A 21,820-nucleotide genomic window follows, 5' to 3' on the forward strand; every position below is an offset into this window, starting at 1 on the left:
GCGTAATGTGTTCTTCCTAGAAGTCACTTCTTGACGATGTCACTTTCTAGACCAGCCACAAGACATCTGGCCTGAACTGGGTCGTCAAACATGCTGTTTCCCATCATTTTAGACCAGAACTAACGACTTCTCCAGTAACTGCATATAAATGGCCTAGTAAAGAAAAGATATTCAGCACTCCAGCATGTTAACTATTCGATTTGCATAGCTAAACCCGACAACATTATCAAAGACTATCGGATGGATCAGCTTTTGCTAGAGATATATTGTCGTGCATCACGTTCTAAGACCTCGGAGAAATAGTGTACTGAGCTTATTTTCATAGCAACGACTTGTTCAGGCCTAGGAATCACTGACCTTGCTGGGGTTACATTGTTTCCGAAAAATAAACTTTAACAGGACGGAGTCTCTTCCGCTGGTATCTCGCACTTGTCCAAGTGCTTTACCAACTACTTAATAAGAGCTAAAATTCAATTCCATGCATTCTTCTCGAAATGAATTGCAACATGATGTCGTCTGGAGATTCGATAGCAGCACAATGCGCACACAATTTTCATTTCATTACTCACAGAAGTATCGAGTAGCTCCTGTATACTGAAACGGCACAAATGAAGTAAGCCGGCTTTGATAAGAAGGATCTTTGAGTCCCTATATACAAAGGCTATGAGCGGCAAGGGAACAAACTCGGGAAACCTCCTGGGCCCCACTACAAAGCTGAGAGATGTTCGGATGACGAGATGCATTGCGCCTGTACAGCCAATGTCTTCACAGTACCTCTGCATGGGTCGCCATCAAACTCTGCATTTGAGATCCTGACGAAACAGCTATTTTTTCCTTGACAAGCCTGTGACGTTGCAGGTATGAAATATGCATTATTAGGCTGTTGCAAATGGACTAGGATTTTCGAAACCCGCCCCCCCCCCCCAAAAAAAAAGTACTAGGATTAAAAAAAAAAGAACTACCATCGTGAAGGCCATTCTAGCTAATGGTCACTGCACCTTGTCAATGATTACAAGCTCCACATCATTACAATTAGGAGTAACAACTAATTCAACCAATAATTGCCATGCAACATGATTGAACCGAATGCAATTTTTCCTAATATACTCCACCTTAAGGTAGCATGCTCCGGCAAGCTTCTAAGAGAGATGATTAAGCTTATCTTCAGTTTCACATTCTACTATTTCTTAGTCAATGTTTAGAATTACCAGCCCATCGTACAGAAAAAAGGAGAAAGCCTCCTCCTTTTTAGTCCGAATTCTAAAGAATGAAGTAAAAAAAAAATGCCTTTATTTCTGTACCCCAAAATAGCAGACAGATAATGAGGTCTTTTAAATGTCCATTGAAGGGTGCTAATGGTATCAAGAAACTAATAATTCCTTTTGTGAAATTCCCCCTAGTCTAAGCTTAGTGAACATTTACCTTTGTTACCACCAGCAAGGAATTGGGGGCGTGGCAGCTGCTTTTACGAAAGTTCTGGCAGCTGCCTTCAGGTGTTCCATAGCTTGCGAATTCTATGGAGGAAATTACATAACCATCTTCGCATTGCAAATGCATCTCAGGAGTCATATCATTGATTGAGATTCTTCCCCCAACAGAATCCGGAAGGGACCACTTTTGTATAGGAGGATAGTGTGACTCCGACACTTGACCACAGATGATCCCTGAGAAATGTAACTTGATTGAGATATCAAATGGATCCCCTCCTGTTTCCTCAAAGATGACAAGTAAATTATCTGACCCTTGGAGCCATGACCGTGGTACGTGATACCTGTAAATGGAAAACGATAAGCTTATTGCAGAGACACAGATTTACAATAACATGCGATTTGTCCTTTTTATGGCTTCTAGCAAGAACCATATGTAAATAAGGATGATGAAAAGAACATAACAATCCATCAGTAAAGATTGTATGCACTGACACAAAAAGCAATAGACATGTCATCAATAGAAGCGTACCAGGTTTGGGTAGGCTTTCCGCAATTTGTGCAGCACTTTTTTGAATTATAGGGTCCGCGATAATCACATATCGGCTGACATCCACTTTTTGGGGTAACCAGAGTCCAGTATCTTCCTATATGATGGCCATTGACCCAAGCCTGGCCCTTTCCCATGCTACCCAGATCAATAGCAACAGGATCCGTCCCATCTGGGGAATCAAAGTATGTCTGCTTCAACCAATAATAGATTTTTGAGTATTGAGGAGTTTTCATTTGTGAGGTTTTCCAATGATTACATTTAGAGAAACGATTAGTCGACTCCTGGTCGCAATCATAAAATAAGGGAATGTTGTATGGCAAAAGATGCCAAACAGTATGATCATACGTGCAAAAACTATCTCGTAGAACCAGAATTCATCATTGATTGTATTCTCTGAGAGAAGAGGAAAAAGAGGAGGAGAGAGGGAGAGGGTGGGGGGTGATCCAGTTACCTTGTACCAGGAAAATGTGGACAGCGTGTCATCCTGAGTCAAATAAGTCCATTCTGCCTTCTCATTATCCTCAGTTGTGTATATCTTTAGGAATTCACCCATAAGCCCAACCTATATGCAAAATGAAATGAAATCAAAATCCGTACTCTGATTGTCCTACTTTTGCAGAATCAATCACATTCTGATGAGAGAGTATTTAATGGCTAGTCCGATAGAGGTGGTAAGATAATCAAATAAAGAAAATATTCCAGCATTCATGCTCAGTTGCTAAAGCAGACATACTGTTGAGGAGAATATATGATGGAAACTCAAATTTGCCTCCAAGCATGGACAGTATGAGCCTGCACATGAACTAGAACTTTGTTCCTAGTTGCAAGAGGCATAACATTTCGAAGTGCCAAACAAGCATTCTAGGTTTTATTCTGCTGCCCAAAGCCTTCTCTACTTACATAAGCCTAAAAAATTAAAACATCAGTATATCTTTAGAAATGAGCCTGTTCAAGAAGCTAATCACCGCATAATCCATTAAAGAAATTTCTGATCGATTATTCTCAAGGGATATTGCTTTACTAAGCAAGATAGATCAAGATGCGAACCAGGATCTCCAGCCTTAAAATTTTTACAGCAGGAGTCAATATTTGGTTGCAATAAAATTTGGTACAGCCTCTATTGATTCACAAAAATGGTTGAACATTTAGAAAATACAGAATCGGATAATGATATGTTGCTGAGACAAGGGTGTACTTAGATCTTTTTATATTAATTCACCAATGGTAAGGACAAGTTCCATACACATTCAAGAAAGTTCCACATCTTACCTTTCTTAAAGCTAATAGCTATCTTGATATAACATGATCGGAATTGTGCTTTAATGTTACAGCAGCTTAGATAACAATAGCAAACTTGCAAATAAAGAATGACTATACACTGCCAGTGGGCTAGTACTCAATTTGGTGCAATGAGGGACAGAATTGTTATTGTGAAAGAAAAAAGATAAGAGATGGGGAAACTGTGTCATAACTTTAGCAGTAACCTATTGGAATAACTTGCCTGGTAGGTCCACAAAGATTTTGCAAGGTCTATATCCCCATCTTTAAATCCAGTAAGCTTTACCTTGCCTCTGAACCCAGCCCCATCTCTCTCAAAAAAGGCACCGTAGTTCTGGACCATGAGATAATATAATGACAAAGAGAAGAATCAACATGTCCTTTAGTAGAACAGTTGTCAAGCCATACAAACAAGAGCAACTGGAAAGTATCACTGCCACATATAAATACCCCAGCGAGAAAACTAGGGGCGGCTGCAAAATATTACAACATACAAAAATACCTACAAGAACTACCACCCCAAACAGACCTCAAAATCCAAAGTACCTTCTTTTAGAATAATATTAGTTTCCGAGATAACTAAGAAGATGACACTTTAACTAGTTACTTTTGCGTTCTTCTCCCATTCTCTTCCATTATTTATCTTTTCATCCTGGAAAACAATGTCAACATCAAACTGTGCTAAGCCACTCCTTTTAGATGCCCATTGGCATTCCAGTCTTCCTTCTCCTTTCAGGGCCTATCCAAAAGAGAATACAGTAGTTGCGTCCAACATATATAGCACAGCAGGAGATACAAGTTCCAATTTCACTTATACTATCACACTGGATCATTACAAGTAGACATGGCATTCTTCCCAAGTGAATTCAGTCAAGCAAACTGTGGAAAGCCTAATTTTCACTTAATTAGTTGAAAATAACCTAATAAATACTGGCCACAAGACTATCCCACAGTTGACATTACTTTTCGTAGAAACAATACAACCAATAAAAATGATGCTGCTGCGATCACAAACCTGCCAAGGAACAAAGATTTACCTGTAACCCGACCGTTTGTGATAGCAGAACTAGATCATTATATCCTTGCAGAAGATCAACAGGCTGCATTGCCTTGACCCAGTGACCGAAAGTACTACCTACAGTTGAATTAAACTTTAAACTTGGCTCAGCAGATATAGTTTCAACCAGTAGGCAGTACATATGCTAAAGACAAGCAAAATCCACTTACACCGCTGAAGGACTTAACGTACCAACAACTGCAAGACCCAAAAAAATAATTCAAGGAAGTTACTGCAGTGCAGAGATAGTTTTCATCAAATAATTCATTAGCTCTCTTTTATATCCAGTGCTTCTCTCTAACGGTCCCACATACTACATGCGGGTAACATTCTGCAACTTCTTGATCTAAAGGACCTAAATTAGTACTGCTAGAGTACTCATAAATTTACTGTGCCTTCATCGAAGAAGTTAAGCTTTTAATAAGTCCAGTAGTCTCACCATTTCCATACAGTATTAGAGCAAGAAGTCATGTGCAAGCTCTCAACATTTCCATACAGTATTAGAGTAAGAGGTCGTGTGCAAGCTCTCTAGCCTCTCATTTGCCTCCTGGCTTAAAATTTCACTCTTTAGTATTAGGGCCAAACCCCAATATACGCAAGAGGGAGAGTATTGGAGTATCTAAAAATATCAACCATGTCTCTATATAACAATTTAAGTTTTTAGATAAGTTGACAGCGATCAATATAATTTGAAAAAGTGTGATATGCGCTATGGGTTGCTATCATAGGAATACCCGTTAAGTATGCTGGGACATCGCATTCCTATGACAAGGGATTGAAAATAGCAATCGAAAAAGGAAAAGAAACGGTTTAATAGTTGGGCATATAAAAGACCATCCCCACAGAGTATGTGTTAAGCAGTTCTTCCGAATTTCTGCTGAGAATAATGAACTTCATGCTTCTCTGAGTTTGATAAATTTTTCTTTGAAAAACTAATGATTTGAAATTAATCACCTTGCTAGTTTCTGTTGCACCTAGTACGGGATGATCAAATTGATAGGATGACAAGGGAAGCCCCAACCAGTAGAAACAAAAACTTCCCAGTAACTTGTGAAATATGTATAACAAGAAAAGCTATGCATAAAGTTTGAAGGGCAGAGACTACTACAATGGTCCACACAAGGACACAGATTCATATGCCAGAAATTGTGAATTAGTATCCTCATTGTACAGATTTAACTTGTGAAATATATATATAAACAAGAAATAGTGAAATATATATATATAAAAACAAGAAAAGCTATGCATACAGCTTGAAGGGCAGAGACTACTACAATGGTCCACACAAGGACACAGATTCATATGCTAGAAATTGTGATTCAGTATGCTCACTAGTACAGATTTAGCTTACTCTGTTCGTACTCACTTGTACAGATTTAACTTGTGAAATTGTGAATCAGTATCCTCGCTTGTACAGATTTAACTTGTGAAATATATATATATAAAAACAAGAAAAGCTATGCGTACAGCTTGAAGGGCAGAGACTACTACGATGATCCCCACAAGGACACAGATTCATATACTAGAAACTGTGAATCAGTATCCTCACTTGTACAGATTTAGCTTACTCTGTTCTTACATGGGTGCACGGTGGTAGCAGTCTACTTTCTCCCTCAATTGAAAATTCATTCTCGAGTGGGTTTATGTATTTTATTATTAGTATACTGCTCTTGGTAGTGCACTTCCTTCTTACTTTTTTCTTTTTTGCTAGTGCTCATTCCATTCTTTTACTAACATACTCGTGCATAGCATGAGAGCAAACGGCAAGCAGAGGGAGAGACAGGAATAGAATATACCAAGAAGAGAGAGACGAGAGATCAAATACCTGCCAACTGCCCGTTGACAAACACACGTAGGACATCACGGATGCTGTCAATTGAAACCGTTGGCCTCATGTCTTTTTCCTTCCAAAAGGTGATATCATCTTCGGAGACGTATATTCTTGATTGAAGAATATTAAGATGTCAGATAGGCCAATGAATATTACAGAATTGGTGAAAAGATGAAAACAACATATAAAATCAGAAATGCAAACTTTTTTGCCAACATCCATGATACCATCAACGCAAAGCTGAATCCAAGCTGAGAAGAATCTCACGAGGAAAGTACCGAGGGCAGTGCAATCGCACTGGATCTGAGTCAGCTTGATGTTACATCATTTTAACCCAATAGAGCTTCCAAATTGAGTGGCTCAAATAATACATCAATGTTCAAAATGTGCTACAAACTAAAAAATTGGATTAGTCTCGAAGATTTTTATCTAAAGTATCGACTAAAAGGGCTCGTGAGTTGTAAGCAATGCTTTCTAGCCTGAACCTTTCCCCATTCAAAAGTCAACCGGTTGAGCCGGTTGAACCACCAGGTCAATCAAGTTGGATAGCTTACTAGTAAATGTGAAACACGCACATGTGCACGCACACTTGTACACCAATATGAGCACCCCCTCCAGTGGTTGTGGTGCTCTCTTGTCCTAATGAGGTCAGGGTAGATCCCCACCTGCCTCAGCTCTTCATATTTTGCACCAAGTGAAACACTAGGTCGAAAATCCGGTCAAACCAGTGAGCGGTTCACAGGGTTGAGTGGTTGAACAGCGTCAACACCGGGGTTGACTGGATCTTGACCAATCTGGGTGAATAGGAAAAACTGGAATAAGCCATAGTCCGTTCCTAGTCCAACCGGCTGAACCGGCCGGTCCAGTCTGGGTTTGAAAACACTGGTTGTAAGATGTCCCAAATCTCCATCTGAGACAAAGAGTCCCAACAGTTTTTACATAAAACCAGCCAAGTGAACAGTGTGGACCACCTTCTAAAGAGAGCAATGGCGAATCCTGTATTTTCTATTAAAGGTGGGTGTGCAATTTTATGAGACCACTACCAATTGTTCTAAAAAATTAAGCTGCTAGGCATGATTTACTATTTAAATATTCCAACACTTCCCCTTATGCGTAGGCTGGACTTTGGGCTTAGCCTAAAGAGCGGAAATATGCAATTGGGGAGGCAAATAGGAGTTTGGAAGATTTTAATGCAGCATCTCCTGTTCTGATACTATGTGAGATTTTGTGGGACCGTTGCCAACTGTTCTAAAAGTTTAAGCTGTTAGATGAAGGCGTGACCCATTATTTAAATATTCAAACAGTGGGAAGCTCCAATAATGTGCACTAAAAGCTGCCTAGTGCGTAGTTGATACTTGTTTATGAAGACAAACTAGAAGCGGAACCGGGAATTGAGAATCAGATACTATTAACAAATGAAACCAGTAGATGCTTAAGGAGCCTCTGCCGAAAAATGATGTATCTTCATACATGCATCATTCATCATAAATACAGGGATGCAAAGAACAACCCTGAACAAACAGCAGCATCTACCCCTCAGGAAATGTTCATGTTGAGAGTATTTGGCCGATGGGGGCATATTTGTCTTTTTTTTATATATTCTAAATAGCAGCAATAAGGGCAATATTGTAATTCTTGGCTTTTGATTTTATTATAAATAGATAGCTTGGGGTCACATTGACCTAAGCAAGCATTCAGTTCAGTTTTTTTTTTTTCCTCTCAACATGATATCAAAGCAAGGGCTAAACTGAAACCCTAACCCTAATCTCTTCTCTACGCAAGCGTTCTTTTCTCTCTCTTCTCGCCTTCACCCTCTCCCACCACAGTTCCTTCACACCTTCTTCTTTGCTCTCTTTCACAACATAGGGCAGCACTTATGAGGTGATTCTTTGAATCTAGTATCCGCCCTAAATCTCACCTCTATGAGATAAATTAAAGCTTCTTTGCGGTTTGCGATAGGTGGTTCATCCTCTTCTGCGATTTTTTGGATCTTCTTATTTGAGATTGTTTCTACCTTGCCGCCGGCCTACAATTATCTCGTTGTGAAGACCAAAGTACTACACTTCGTGGACTACCATATTTTTTCAGATTCTGTGGGAAAAATCAGAATTATCGATTTCTTTTTCGGGGTTTCAAACCTTGAAAAAATCGGTTTTTTGCCATCCCTTGATCTGATTTGGCTGATTTTTGGAGGACAAATTCAGACTACTACCAGAGGACTTCGTTCCAAGTTTTTGGCCTTTTTTGGCAAGATTTTGGTGGTTTGATTATTCCTTTCACACTTTTTGAGTCGACTTCTAAGACATAAAGTCCGAAGGTTCGGGCTCTACCCCTACCGGAGATGGTCGTACAAATTATATTACTTTTACCGCGACCCCCGTGAAGCTTGACGGCACAAATTATTTGATATGGTCTCGATCAACATTCTTGACCATTGCGGGTTGTGGGCTTACAAGACATATCAACGGTACTTTTGCGATGCCGACTTCATCGGGTATCACTCGAGAAAAGTGGATCTCGAATGACTCTTTGATAATGTCCTTTTTGCTTAACTCGATGAAGCCACATATTGCAAAAGGATATTTGCTTCTCGATACTATGGCACAAATTTGGACGGCTGCAAGGGATACTTATGGTCAACTCGGGAATGATGCACAGGTGTATGAACTTCGGAAAAGGGTCCATGACACCACTCAAAAGGAGATGATCGTATCTCAATATTATGCCGAGCTTCGGACTTTGTGGCAAGAGCTAGATCATTATGCTGATTATCACCCAACCAATGATGCAGATGTTGCTGCCTACAAGAGGCATGTGGAAAAGATCAAAGTTTATGATTTCTTGGCAGAATTAAATCTTGAATATGATCGGATACGTGTTCAAGTCCTTGGCCGGTCTCCATTCCCTACTCCGGAACATTCCTATGCCCTAGTTCACTCTGAAGAAAGTCGTAGGACAGCAATGCTTCATCCCTCCGTTGATCAATCTGCTCTACAAACAAGTGCTGGCACTATTGCCAAATCTGGTTCGTCCTTTCATTCCGATGATGCCTCCAAGGTGGTGGTCAAGTGTGAACATTGTAATAGGCTGTATCATACTAAGGCTACCTGCTGGAAATTACATGGAAAATCTGCAGATTTTGAGCGAAAAAGGGCACAAAGAAAGGCAAAAAACAAGGCAAATCATATTGAAATTGTTTCTGCTGCACCCACTACTAATATCGGTTTATCCCAGGAAGAACTTCAAGCATTTCGACGTCTACTGAAAGCTTCTACTGCTGCTGCCTCCTCCACGGTTGCCAATTCATCTTCTCCTTTTGCTTCGAACCTAGCCACTTCGGGTATCTTATATGGGGGGTTTAATACATCTGTTGTTTCCAGCCCATGGATTATTGATACAGGGGCTACAAATCACATGACAGGTTCTTCTAGTCTCTTTCATCAATATACCCCTATTTCCAGTAGACAAAGTTCGCGTAGCTGCTGGAAACCTCTCTTCCATTGCTGGACTTCCATTTTACATATTCCATCATTCTCTACTAATCTCCTTTCTAACAGTAGTCCGATTCGAGACTTAAACTGTAAAGTAACCTTTTTTCCTTCTTATTGTATTTTCCAGGATCTAGTAACCGAGAAGGAGATTGGACATGGTAGATTGGATGGTGGTCTTTATTTGCTCGAGGGTAGTGGGGTTTCTACTTCATCTTTGTCTTCTACGCCTCATCAAGTTAATTCGGCATTGATAGATCTTCATCGGTGGCATTGCAAATTAGGTCATCCCCCTTTAGGAACTTTAGAAAAAGTTTTTCCTAGTCTCATTTCAGCGTGTAATAAAGATGAGTTTTTTTGTGAAGCCTGTATTTTGGCTAAACAAACTCGTTCAACATATTCATCTTCAAATAATAAAAGTCGTTTCCCTTTTCATGTGATTCATACTTATGTGCGGGGTCCTTCCCGGCATACTTCTATTTCCGGTCATCGATGGTTTGTCACTTTTATCGATTGTCATTCTCGTACAACTTGGGTTTATTTGTTGAAACATAAGAGTGGCGTTTTTCATTGTTTTCAAAATTTTCACAAAATGGTCCAGACACTGCTCAATGCCGCTTTGAAAATTTTTCACGGTGACAATGGTACCGAATCCACTAAGGGTCGGTTTCAATGGTATCTCTCTAATCATAGCATTATTCATCAAACTAGTTGTGTTGATACCCCCGTACAAAATGATGTTGCCGAAAGAAAAAATCGATTTTTGTTAAGAGGTCGGGTCTCTTATGTTTGCCTGCCATGTCCCATCTCGGTATTGGAGTGATGCTATCTTAACCACTACCTATTTAATAAATCGGATGCCTACGAGAATTCTTGATTTTCGCACACCTATTGATGTTTTGCGGGGATCATCGACTTTTATTCTTACCTCAAAAATCGGATGCCTACGAGAATTCTTGATTTTTGCACACCTATTGATGTTTTGCAGGGATCATCGACCTTTATTCTTACCCCAAAAATTTTTGGTTGTGTTTGCTATGCTCGTAACACCACCTCTAACAGTAAGTTGAAACCCCGTGGTCTCTGCTACATTTTTCTTGGGTATTCACCTACTCAAAAGGGTTATAAGTGTTATCATCCTCCTTCTAGGCGCACCATTGTATCTATGGATGTGGTTTTTCACGAGTCTAATTCCTATTATTCGGCTCCACCTCTTCAGGGGGAGTGTCCTAGTGTAGAAGTGTTCCCTACTCTGGATATTCCTATGGATATTACTTACCCTTCTCCGATAGTCTCCGATGATTCTCCTCCTTCCCAATAGTGGTCTCCTTCTTCCCAAGAGGATAACACAAGTTCTTCTCCTTCCCCAAAGGAGAACAATGCAACATAAGAAGAGGATAGTACAAGTACCACGGGGGAGATAACAAAGCAACCACTTCGGGGGGAGTCTACTCCCACTCCCGTTAGGCAAACTATAGATAGTAGTAAGACATTGAAGACATATCGTCGTTGGGAGCCCACTCCCAACAAGCAAGTTAAGACCACTAATACATTACCTGTTCAATCATTATCTCCGGATCCGAATTCTACTACTCCCGGTAGGGTTTCTTCTTCCGATCTTCCTATTGCACTTCAAAAGGGTACTAGAACTTGTACTCAACACCCTATATCCCAGTTTGTCTCATATGACTCTTTGTCTAGCTCTTATCGTACTTTTGTGTCTTCTCTATCTTCCGTTTCTATTCCACAAAATTGGCTATGCCCTAGTTCACTCTGAAGAAAGCCGTAGGGCAGCAATGGTGGAGGAGATGTGTGCTTTGAAGAAAAATGACACGTGAGATCTTGTTGTTCTTCCTCCCGAGAAACAACCGGTAGGATGTAAGTGGGTATTTGTAGTCAAACAAAAGATGGATGGTATTGTGGACGGATATAAAGCACGGTTATTGGCAAAGGGATTTACTTAGACTTTTGGGATTGACTATCAAGAAACCTTTGCTCCCGTTGCCAAGTTGAATATTGTTCGAGTACTACTTTTGTGTGTTGTTAACTAGGGATGGGATCTTCGGCGGTTAAATGTGAAGAATGTCTTTCTTCATGGAGAGTTAGAAGAGAAGGTGCATATGGAGATTCCTCCAGGTTTTTCTTGTGACAAAATTCAAGGTAAAGTGTATAAGCCGCAACGTGCACTTTGTGGTTTAAAGCAATCACCTCAAGCCTGGTTTGGTAGGTTTCGGAGAGCTATGGTCTCTATTAGATATAAATAGGGCAATACTGATCACACTTTGTTTGTGAAGAAATCGGGTGCTAAAATTACTATTCTCATTATCTATGTAGATGACATTGTTGTCATGGGGAATGATAGTGATGAGATCAGCCGGTTGAAGAAGTTTCTCGTACAAGAGTTTGAAATAAAAGATCTTGGAAAGCTTCGGTACTTTCTTGGGATTGAAGTTGCCTGATCTTCAAAGGGTATCTTTCTATCCCAAAAGAAGTATGTCCTTGATCTTTTGACAGAAGTTGGGTTATTGGGATGTCACCCCTCCGATACGCCAACCGAGGCCAATACTCGTCTTCGAGAAAAAGATGGCGATCCAGTGGATAAGGGTCGTTATCAATGGTTAGTGGACAAGTTGATTTATTTGTCCCACACCCGCCTGATATTGCTTTTGTTGTGAGCTTGGTGAGTCGGTTTATGCATGATCCATACTCTACTCATATGAATGTTGTTTTTCGGATCCTTCGGTACTTGAAATCTGCTCTTGGGAAAAGGATTCTTTTATCTTCTCATGATGGCTTGAAGATTGAAGCTTATACAAATGCTAATTAGGTTGGATCTCCAAACCGGAAGTCTCTGAGTATTGTACTTTCTTAGGAGGGAATCTTGTGACTTGGCGTAGCAAAAAGCAAAATGTGGTTGCTTGGTCTAGTGCTAAAGCAGAGTTTCGTGCGATGGCACAAGGAGTTTGTGAGTTGTTGTGGCTTAAAGGATTGCTTGAAGACCTTGGTGTATCGGTTCATCTTCCTATGATGCTATATTGTGATAATAAGACCGCCAATAGTATTGCTCACAATCCTGTACAGCATGACCGTACAAAACATGTGGAGATTGACAGATACTTTATCAAGGAGAAGTTAGAGAGCGGATTAATTTGTATGCCCTTTGTTCAGTCCGGTGATCAACTTGCTAATGTGTTTACCAAAGAACTATGGAGTAAATCGTTTCATCTTGTTTTAGTCAAGTTGGAAATGTGTGATATTTATGCTCCAACTTGAAGGGGAGTGTTGAGAGTATTTGGCCGATGGGGGCATATTTGTCTATTTTTTTATTTATTTTCTGAATAGCAGCAAAAATGCAATATTGTAATTCTTGACCTTTTGGCTTTATTATAAATAGATAGCTTGGGGTCACATTAACCTAACCAAGCATTCAGTACAGTTTTTTTTCTCTCAACAGTTCATCTATGGTATGAAAACCCACTCCTACATATAATAGGATAAATAATGCAACAAACGACAGAAGAATCGTCAGCTCAGTAATAACTCAAATCAACAGAAAATGATATAGATACTATTTCAAATAGGTAGACAAAAGTTAATATGCATGACAGCTAAAGCAGGGAGTGAGACCACACCGTACCTAGTGAAATGCCACAGATAATCAGAAAGATCCTTTGTAACATTTAAGTGCTCTAAAATGCCTTCAACTGTAAAATTGGTGGGGCTCCAAACACCAATTGGCTCTTGCGACCACATCCATGAATTGCCAAAATAAGAAGTCCCACTAGGTTTCTTTATTTTCTCTCCAGAAACGGTAAAACTAAGGGGCAACTCATTTGCTGTTGATTTGATGGAAGTTTGTGCTGCAATCTGGTCAAGACATGAAGACAGGAAGATGTAGTCAGATCTAAGGAAGATATCCTCCAGAGTTCTTTTCCTTTCATAATCATACAAAATAAATGGCAAAACATATAGGTAGCTCTGATTAAAATAAAAAAAAAAGTACAGGTAGTAGGAATGCAATTTATATACTGGGGAGAAAGACATAACTGAAAGGAAAAATCTGTGATATATGGAAGGAGGGAGGGGTGGGAAGAATAACTTATAGCTCAACTACATCTTTTTTATCTCAGAAAAAAATCAAAGTAGACTTATCCTAAAGTATTTTGTCTCCACAAAGTCAAACGTTAAAATATAACCATACTACATTTCATTTACGTTAGATAAGCATCTCAAAAGATCTAAGAGAATCAACAACTTCAGAAGATTCACTATTCTTGATTGCTAGAACACCACTCCTAATTCTAACAAATTGTTCCATAAAAGTTAAAACCTTACCTTGGCAGTGTTGAAAACCACATTCCTGCAGTCTGGTAATATACTCACAGACCATGGAGGTAAAATATATGCCTGGCCAAGAAAGTGGACTGTAGCAGATCTATGTTCATCTATATTTGCAAGAAATGCAGAGCATATTCCTTGACCTGTATATCTAGTCAAGTTATGGCCTTCGATGTGATTGTTTCCATAGTACACATGTGCCTAAGAAGATAAATAAGAACCAAAAAAAAAAGTTAAAGACCGAATAATGAAATAGGCTACTATGGTAGGCTTACGCTAAAAGATGCATGTGTCAGAGTAATTAAATATTAAACGACGCCTTCATCTAACAGCTTAAGCTTTAAAAACAGTTGGCAGTGGTCCCATAAAATCTCACATGATATCAGAGCAAGAGGTCCTGAGTTCGAATCTTCCAGGCCCCATTTGCCTCCCCAATTAAAAATGTCCATACTTAGTACTAGGCAAAAAAACCAGATTAAGCACGAGGGGGAGTGTTAGAGTAATTGAATATTAAACCACGCCTTCATCTAACAGCTTAAGCTTTTAGAACAACCGACAGTGATCCCACAAAATCTCACAGCATGAAAATGAGGTTTCTCAGGAAATGAAGCAGTCATGAAAAAGATTGAAAGTTATGGTTCACAACATCTGGCCTGAAGGCCAAGAAAAGCCGGTAGCCATTCCACAAAACCACTTAGAACTTACAGATAGTGAAGAGATTCTTTCAATTCAATTCAAAATATGGCTGAAACACTGTACCATGCAGAGACATAAAGTAGTAACCCCAGCTCAAATATTATTATCCTAAGATAATGTGCAGATATTAACTTCTGACTAATGTTAAAGCATGACCTAAAGAGGAAAACTACAATAATATGACTAGCCTAGTAGCCAACTTTTGCACACCAGAAACTTTGACATGTTGATTCTTGTGAGGAGAACCTACTGAACATGGACTCAAAGAACTTTTAAAATGAAGCATCATCAAGAAGGCACAGCGATGGACTCTGACAGATGAAGCAGGAAACATGGACACCAAGCCATTTATAGAGTTTACGAAGTATTTGAATCTAGAAAATTGCATAGCCAACATGCTAATTTGTCTTCAGCCAGCAAAAGACGTAAAAAGAACATGCTAATCAGTGAACCTTGGGTAGACCACAACCTCTTGCATTGGCCCCAATTTTAGATACTGTGCTGCATCAGAAGCGACAAGGGCCGCTTCACAAAGCTTTATTGCAGCATGCAAATCTTTCAAATGCCCCCACTTTGGTTGGCTCAGAAGACCTAAGTGGAAATATAATAATTGTTAGTCTAGAGCACTGGGAGTTAACGTGACCTTAAGACGGCAATGGAGTTCCATGCTTGCACCTCCGTAGTAAAGATGATTTGTATATAGATGCATACTTATTCTCAAAAGCATTTCTGCCTACCATATTCATCAATCGGAGCATCATAATCATAGCTTGTAACATAGAACGGCCCCCCAGAAGTTCGGCCAAAGTTTGTCCCTCCAAAATACTGCAACCATGAATCACATCCATAAATGCAGCATCAGTCCCAGTGAATGCTCATTATTATCGTTGATCTTAGCTAGAATGATTCTTTCTTTTAAACGACAGCAAATCTACTCATATACAGCCCTTATTTTCAAATTTATCTCTTTTCATTGTTGTAAATGCCTGATATTTCTGTCCAGCCAAATGCCTTCCAGCCACATCTTCCTTTAATTCCCTAATATAGCTACAACCTTTTATCTAGGCATTTGCTGCATAATATAAGGGGGAGGAAAGGAAAAGAAGAACCTCCATACATAAACAATATCACCACACACTTAAAGCAAGTAAAAGACATGAGAGGAAAGGCCAATAGCAGTAATCAACAGACAAAACCTCCTTCTATAAAGTTTTCATCATACCATATAATAGTTTTGAAAGCTTCCACCCCGTTCGAAAAAGCGGGCAACTGCAAAAGCAAGATCTTCAGCAGGTCTATGTGGTAGTCTTCCACCCCAGGAGGCATACCTTCATACAAAGTTCCAAGAATGCGATTTGGTTAGTAAGGCTATGTTGCATCAATGAAACTGTTATGCCATTTCGAAAACGATTATGTCGGAAAATTTCATCAAGAATGATATACAAGGTAACATTTTCCAGTATTTGGCACGCATCTTGGTTTCCAAAGACAAATGAAAAATGATGTTAAGTGTAGTATACAGTTGCACAGGAAATCCATCAAAAACACGTGAATCAAGCATTAATAGCACTTGTAAGATTTTGTGAAACCACTGCCAACTGTTCTAAAAGCTTAAGTAGTTAGATGAAGGTGTGGTTTAATATTTAATTACTCTAACACTGCCCCTCACGCTTAAGCTAATCTTTTTTTTTCCAAGTACTAGGCGTGGAAATATTTAATTGGGGAGACAAATAGGGGCATGAAAAGGTTTGAACTCGGGACCTCCCGCTCCGATACCATGTAAGATTTTGTGGGGCCACCGCCAATTGTTCTAAAAGCTTAAGCTGTTACATGAAAGCGTGATTTAATATTTAATCACTCTAACAGTACTAAGTAATAACTTTAGTTTATTATAAAACGGTAGGGTCACAATGGATTTTGCCGTCAGAATACTTACTAAACCAAAGTTCTGGCGTCATGGGAACTTGTCAGTAAAATCTGAGTTTAGAACAGAACTTAAAACTGCTTCCAATCAATACATTAGGAGGATATAGTGCCATAACTATTATCCAACAGAAAACAAACAGTGATGGTTTAAATAAAGACTTTGCATTTTCTAGCATTTGTTTCCTCAAACACTAGCAAACAAAAGCAAAAACATTTGGAAGGATCATTTTGGTGCTTTTACAAGAGTCTTTTTTAAAATCTAAATCTTGATAATAATAGGAAACCATTTGACAAACATGTCGTTTTGGTCTTGTGAATGAGGAAGCAGAAACAATTCAATGTCATTAACTGCATTTGGATGTTGCGTCAGAATCTTATGGGTCATGCCATCAACATATACCTCAGACTTTTCCACAGTTGCAACAGGGTAGGACCACTTCGATAAAAAATAAAAAAAAAGTAGGACCACCTTCCAAAGGGTAAATCCTCCAGACATCTCATCGGGAGAAAAAGAAACGAAATATCAATAGAACAAGGTTTGCTATTTCCAATTTAAAACTCATGTCTTCCTTTCCTTATACACCTCAGTTGCCATTCTTTGCTAGTAATTGTCTTAGCAATTTGGTCCTCATCCCTTTCTGTCATTCTATAGAGTTGCTTCTTCAAATACACTACTTACTAATCACAAAAGAAGTAGTGTCATCACAGTTACAGAAACGTTCAGCCATCAAAATGAATAGTTTCTCTGGAATGAAATGTGCCTCATACTAGAAACAATATATTGTACATAACATATTCCTGGTAAAGATGCAAAAGAAGACATGTCTTCTTACCAGCCATCCCAATCTTCTGTCCAAAGTGTCGGTTTGTCATGGGAATTAGGCTTAAATCCATCACAGTAATAACCATTGCAAGTATTTATCTGTTAAAGAAAAATTGAAAAATCATCACAATTACCAAAAGTTTCTTTGCCCAAAGCACTCATTGCTAGTTCAGAACACATGCAAGATTTCCATCACAGTTAGTGTGGTGAAAAGGGGGGAATAACTTACAATAGTTTCTGGGGCATCAGCTTGCTGGCACATGACCCATGGAACCCTAGCACCAAGCTCCATAGCCATCCTTGCAGCCCATTTGACATAATTCTTTCCCCTTTGCCCATAGGAGCTTTCAATGTTCCCATACTCATTCTCAACCTGACAGTTCTTCTCGTTATTATGCATGTAGTAAAACACAATAGGCAACCGGACAAAGAGCCTGGCAAAGAATATCTTTAATCTTTTACGTCGTGTTTCGGTAATGAGGGTCCACTGCCAATTAAGCATCTTGAAACATGAATCACAGTTAAATGTCAGATAGAACATTCAGACAGGTACTGACTTTAGACATCTGATTTGGCTAGTTATTTTCAGCATAGATTGAAGATACATTTAGGTCTGCTAAGAAAGGATATTAGGCGTTATTCCCAGAACTATGAAGAGTGTGATATTTGTCCAAATAAAACGTCCCATGACTTGGAGAGCATATGACAACTGACTATAGCAATTTGAAGAATACTGCCACTTCAAAATCTTCTACAAACCTGCAACATGATAATGGGGCCACCTTGCCAAGAGAAGAGCTTCTCCTCACGCATTAGATCCACAATCATTCTCACAAACCGCTCCATCTCAACCTAGGAGATGTAGACTTGTATGAATACTTAAATATCAAACATGCCTTCATCTAACAATTTGCACTTTTAGAACAGTGACAATAGTCGCACAAAATTTTAGATTGTATTAGAGCAAGAGGTCCCGAGTCCAAATCTACTCCATACATATATTCCATTCTTTGGTCTTTAGGTCAAGTTCACCTATGCATGAGGGAAGTTTTAGAATACTTAAAAATAAAATATGCTTTCATCTAACAGTTTGAGCTTTTAAATGACACTAGTCTCAAAAATTTATAGGACTCAATAAAACTCCAACAATAAAAGCCAAAGAAAAGTCCTTGTCTACAAAATACCACCAATCAAAATTTAGTTAAGAGGGTGACCATAAGTAAAATTAGTACTCCAAAAATTACACTTTCTTTTTTTTAATAGAAATTATACCTGAATCCAACAGAAAGCCTAATAAGACACTTTGGGCCGTGAAAAATTCTCACTCACCACTCGATCAAGACACTAGATATAATTTTTATGTGTTGGTGCTGTCAAAGACAATAAAAGAGCAGTTGGGTCAGCACAAATCTATTAGGCCTACCTATTGCAGGTTTCCCAGCACTAAGCTTTGAAAGCTCATAAAATTTTTAATCCACTCCATGAGAGTTGTTGGAAAGCTTATTACAAGCTCATCAAAGTTGAGTCCAATTTTGGATTGTTCAGGGCCACTTTTCTGATCTTAGGTTGGTCATTCTCGTCTGTTGGTATCAAGATTCCTATTTGCCATTTAATTTTGATTTCTTATTAATCTAGGCCCACGTTGCCTAAACTTTATGTGTAAAAACACATAAAAATTAACCCATTCTGAAGCAGAAAGGGAACCAGCCTTGGACCTGTCAGTTGTAGAACCAGCAAGTCCTTCCCTAATTACAGGTTCCTGAGCTGATCCGTCTAACCCATTCTCACCTTTATTTAAGACCCTGCCTAGTAAATGATCCATATAATCAAGACCTTCGGAGAATCTATATAATGTCAGTACCTCATTCCATACTCAACAGAGGTAAAAAGAACTTGTGTGCTCTGAAGAGGTACTCTGAGCAAGCACAGCTGCTCAATTTACCTTGAAAAGTAAATTGTCTGTTCGAAATTCAATCCCAGGGATATCCCGGAGCCACACTGGGAAGCCTCTGCAAAATTATAGCCCACACTTAGTTCACAATTTCAAGGAACCATTTCCAGTTAACTTGATGTCAGCCTATTCAGAAGAGTAGAGTCAGTGAAGCACAATCTAGAACTCCATATGCATATGACCTAATAAAGGAAAATTATAGAAAGCACCAATCACATTTATTTTTGTACAGTTTGCTCTCTCAACTTCAAAACCTTCATCTTGCACACGTAAGTGCAAAATATCAAGAATTATAACCTTTTAACCATCGACATATGGATAGCCTTATTCCAAAAACAGATGAAAGATAATGACCATCTGAGGAAAATGTACGATTGAAGTTATATGTCTTGCCTTGTTAGGAGGGAATTCAGATTCCTAGTTGTTTAGGAGATATTTTGAATATAGTGGAAATTGTGGAATGAATCATGGTGCTCCCATTTTCCCAACATGAGGCTAACTAGATTTTATGCATGGGCTATGCGCATGCGCAATTACTTATTTTTATTTCCCTAATTACTAAAAGAGCTCAGGCAGAGGAAATTATAAACTTAACTCTATTAACAACAAAAATTAATAATCAACAATGGAGTAAAGTAAAAAGAAGCAAGTAAAATCAGTATTCAGTAATCAGAAAGAAGATGAGACCCAAAATTCCACTCAGCACAGACATAGGGGCCTATCCGGAGATGAAGGTACATTCCACTGGATCCCACTAGCTTCACAAACTTGACAATGTCATAACTCCCTTCAAAGTAGTACTGTACAGACAGTTGACAACGGAATGAGTAAATGCTTTATCCAAAGTGTTTGATCTCTCTTTCTAAGAAAATATGCAGTACCTGTCCTCTCACAGGCTCATGCCCACTCCAGAAGGTATAGGTTTGTATTACATCCGCACCACCTTCCTTGCTCTTTGCAATAAGATCAGGCCACATCTGTTTGATGCAAACCAACGTGAGGGCACAAACTTATTACTCACATAAAGTTGCAATTGAGTTGCTAACAGAGTATGATACCAACAAGCAACCATGCAACCTAGACAAGAGAGGCACTGTCCACCTATCTAGACAAACAAATAAGGGGTACACTAAAAAAGGAAATGCATCATCAGTGCGAGACCAGAGGAGGTACACGTTGTCACATTGTGTGCAGAGCTTGTGGCACAAACGCAGAGAGAGGTAGTCGAGACATGAAGAAAGAAACACGGACTAGTTTGTGCATATCAAGGCCCTAAATATTTCAACACTGCAGAATTAAATGGGGAAGTCACTTTTGCAGACATTTGATGGCCCCAACCCTTACACTGCACCCTCTAACACTTGACGTTTGTCTGGGATTCTTACTCTGCCCCTATTGTGTCGGTCTTTGTCCATTCATTCCCTACACATATAACAAAACAGTTTACCTCGAATCTTACACGAGAGCAATATGACAAGAATCCTCACCATGTATTACCCACTTGTGCTCATTTTAAGAGTTGAATTATCATTTTCATGCTCCGTCTGCTTATATGATCCAGTCATTTCAGTTTCACCAACATTCTTGACCTGATAATAGTACTTAAGCGTGTAACACGCGGTATCAGACAAAGTTTGCTCAACACCACTTCGGAACAAAACCGTACTTCTTTACTAGATACAGCAGACAAAATAAGCAAAAGCAAAAGGTAACGACCTCGTACTGTCTCTCAGCTCGAATTCCACCAGGAACGAAGCACGCTAGCGATCATCACGCAGAGTAACTTTGGAAAAAAAAAAAATTCCGAAAGACAAGGCCGCGTTGCTTATTACCTCCGGAGTGGCTCGAGGGTAGTGGATTCCGGCGGAATTGAGCATGCGACGCTTGCCATCGATGATCAGTGCCCTGTGGTCGTAGCTCACGTTGAATGGCTTGAAGAAGGCAGAGTTGGTCGTCACTGCGAAGTGAACGATCGCAAGCAGAAGCAGAAACGGGAGCGAATTCCTTCTTCGTTCCCCCATTGTTCCACTCTTCGAACCAGAGAGAGAGAGAGTCCTTGCTCTGTACTCCTTATAAACTACCGATCAAAGCAAGCAACAAATCATTGCGTCCGACAGGGACGGGTCACCAATCGGGACTTATTTTCTTGGTTCGGATCGCAATTTTATTGGAAATGACACATATGGTCCTTGAATTTTTACTCAATATGTAATATAATCTCCGAACTTTCAATTTAACTAATATGATTTATGAACTTTCACACAATGCATAATGTGATCTCTGAATTTTTAACTTGACCAATACGGTCTCTGAACTTTTAAAATATATTCAACTTAATCCCTCAACTTGAATCAATGGAATGATTACATTGAACATACTCCTACAATTCATTGATTAAGTTGAATATATTTGAAAAAGTTCATGGATCATATTCATTAAATTAATAGTCCAT

At 39.2% G+C, this 21,820-nt stretch overlaps 1 protein-coding gene across 2 annotated transcripts; it reads right to left on the reverse strand.

Annotated features, from left to right (window-relative positions):
• Window positions 1-457: 457 nt before the first annotated feature.
• LOC115743345 (beta-galactosidase 9) lies at window positions 458-21,451 on the reverse strand. Of its 2 annotated transcripts, XM_030678081.2 has the most exons (19): window positions 21,201-21,451; window positions 20,250-20,345; window positions 20,056-20,168; window positions 19,360-19,426; window positions 18,177-18,269; window positions 17,647-17,790; window positions 17,428-17,516; window positions 15,891-15,996; window positions 15,406-15,493; window positions 15,138-15,259; window positions 13,970-14,173; window positions 13,272-13,501; window positions 6,141-6,256; window positions 4,296-4,393; window positions 3,482-3,592; window positions 2,432-2,542; window positions 1,960-2,168; window positions 1,423-1,771; window positions 458-844 (listed from the first exon to the last, which is right to left on the reverse strand). In XM_030678081.2, the coding sequence occupies exons 1-19, from the start codon at window positions 21,387-21,389 to the stop codon at window positions 707-709; spliced, it is 2,673 nt and encodes an 890-aa protein (XP_030533941.1). In that variant the 5' UTR covers window positions 21,390-21,451; the 3' UTR covers window positions 458-706. The 2 variants fall into 2 exon arrangements, with proteins under 2 accessions (XP_030533941.1, XP_048140882.1); XM_048284925.1 differs by lacking the exons at window positions 20,056-20,168; window positions 21,201-21,451.
• Between the last annotated feature and the right edge of the window lie 369 nt (window positions 21,452-21,820).

This window comes from Rhodamnia argentea, chromosome 1 (genome assembly GCF_020921035.1).
Source record: "Rhodamnia argentea isolate NSW1041297 chromosome 1, ASM2092103v1, whole genome shotgun sequence".
In the NCBI taxonomy this organism is placed as follows: Eukaryota; Viridiplantae; Streptophyta; class Magnoliopsida; order Myrtales; family Myrtaceae; genus Rhodamnia; species Rhodamnia argentea.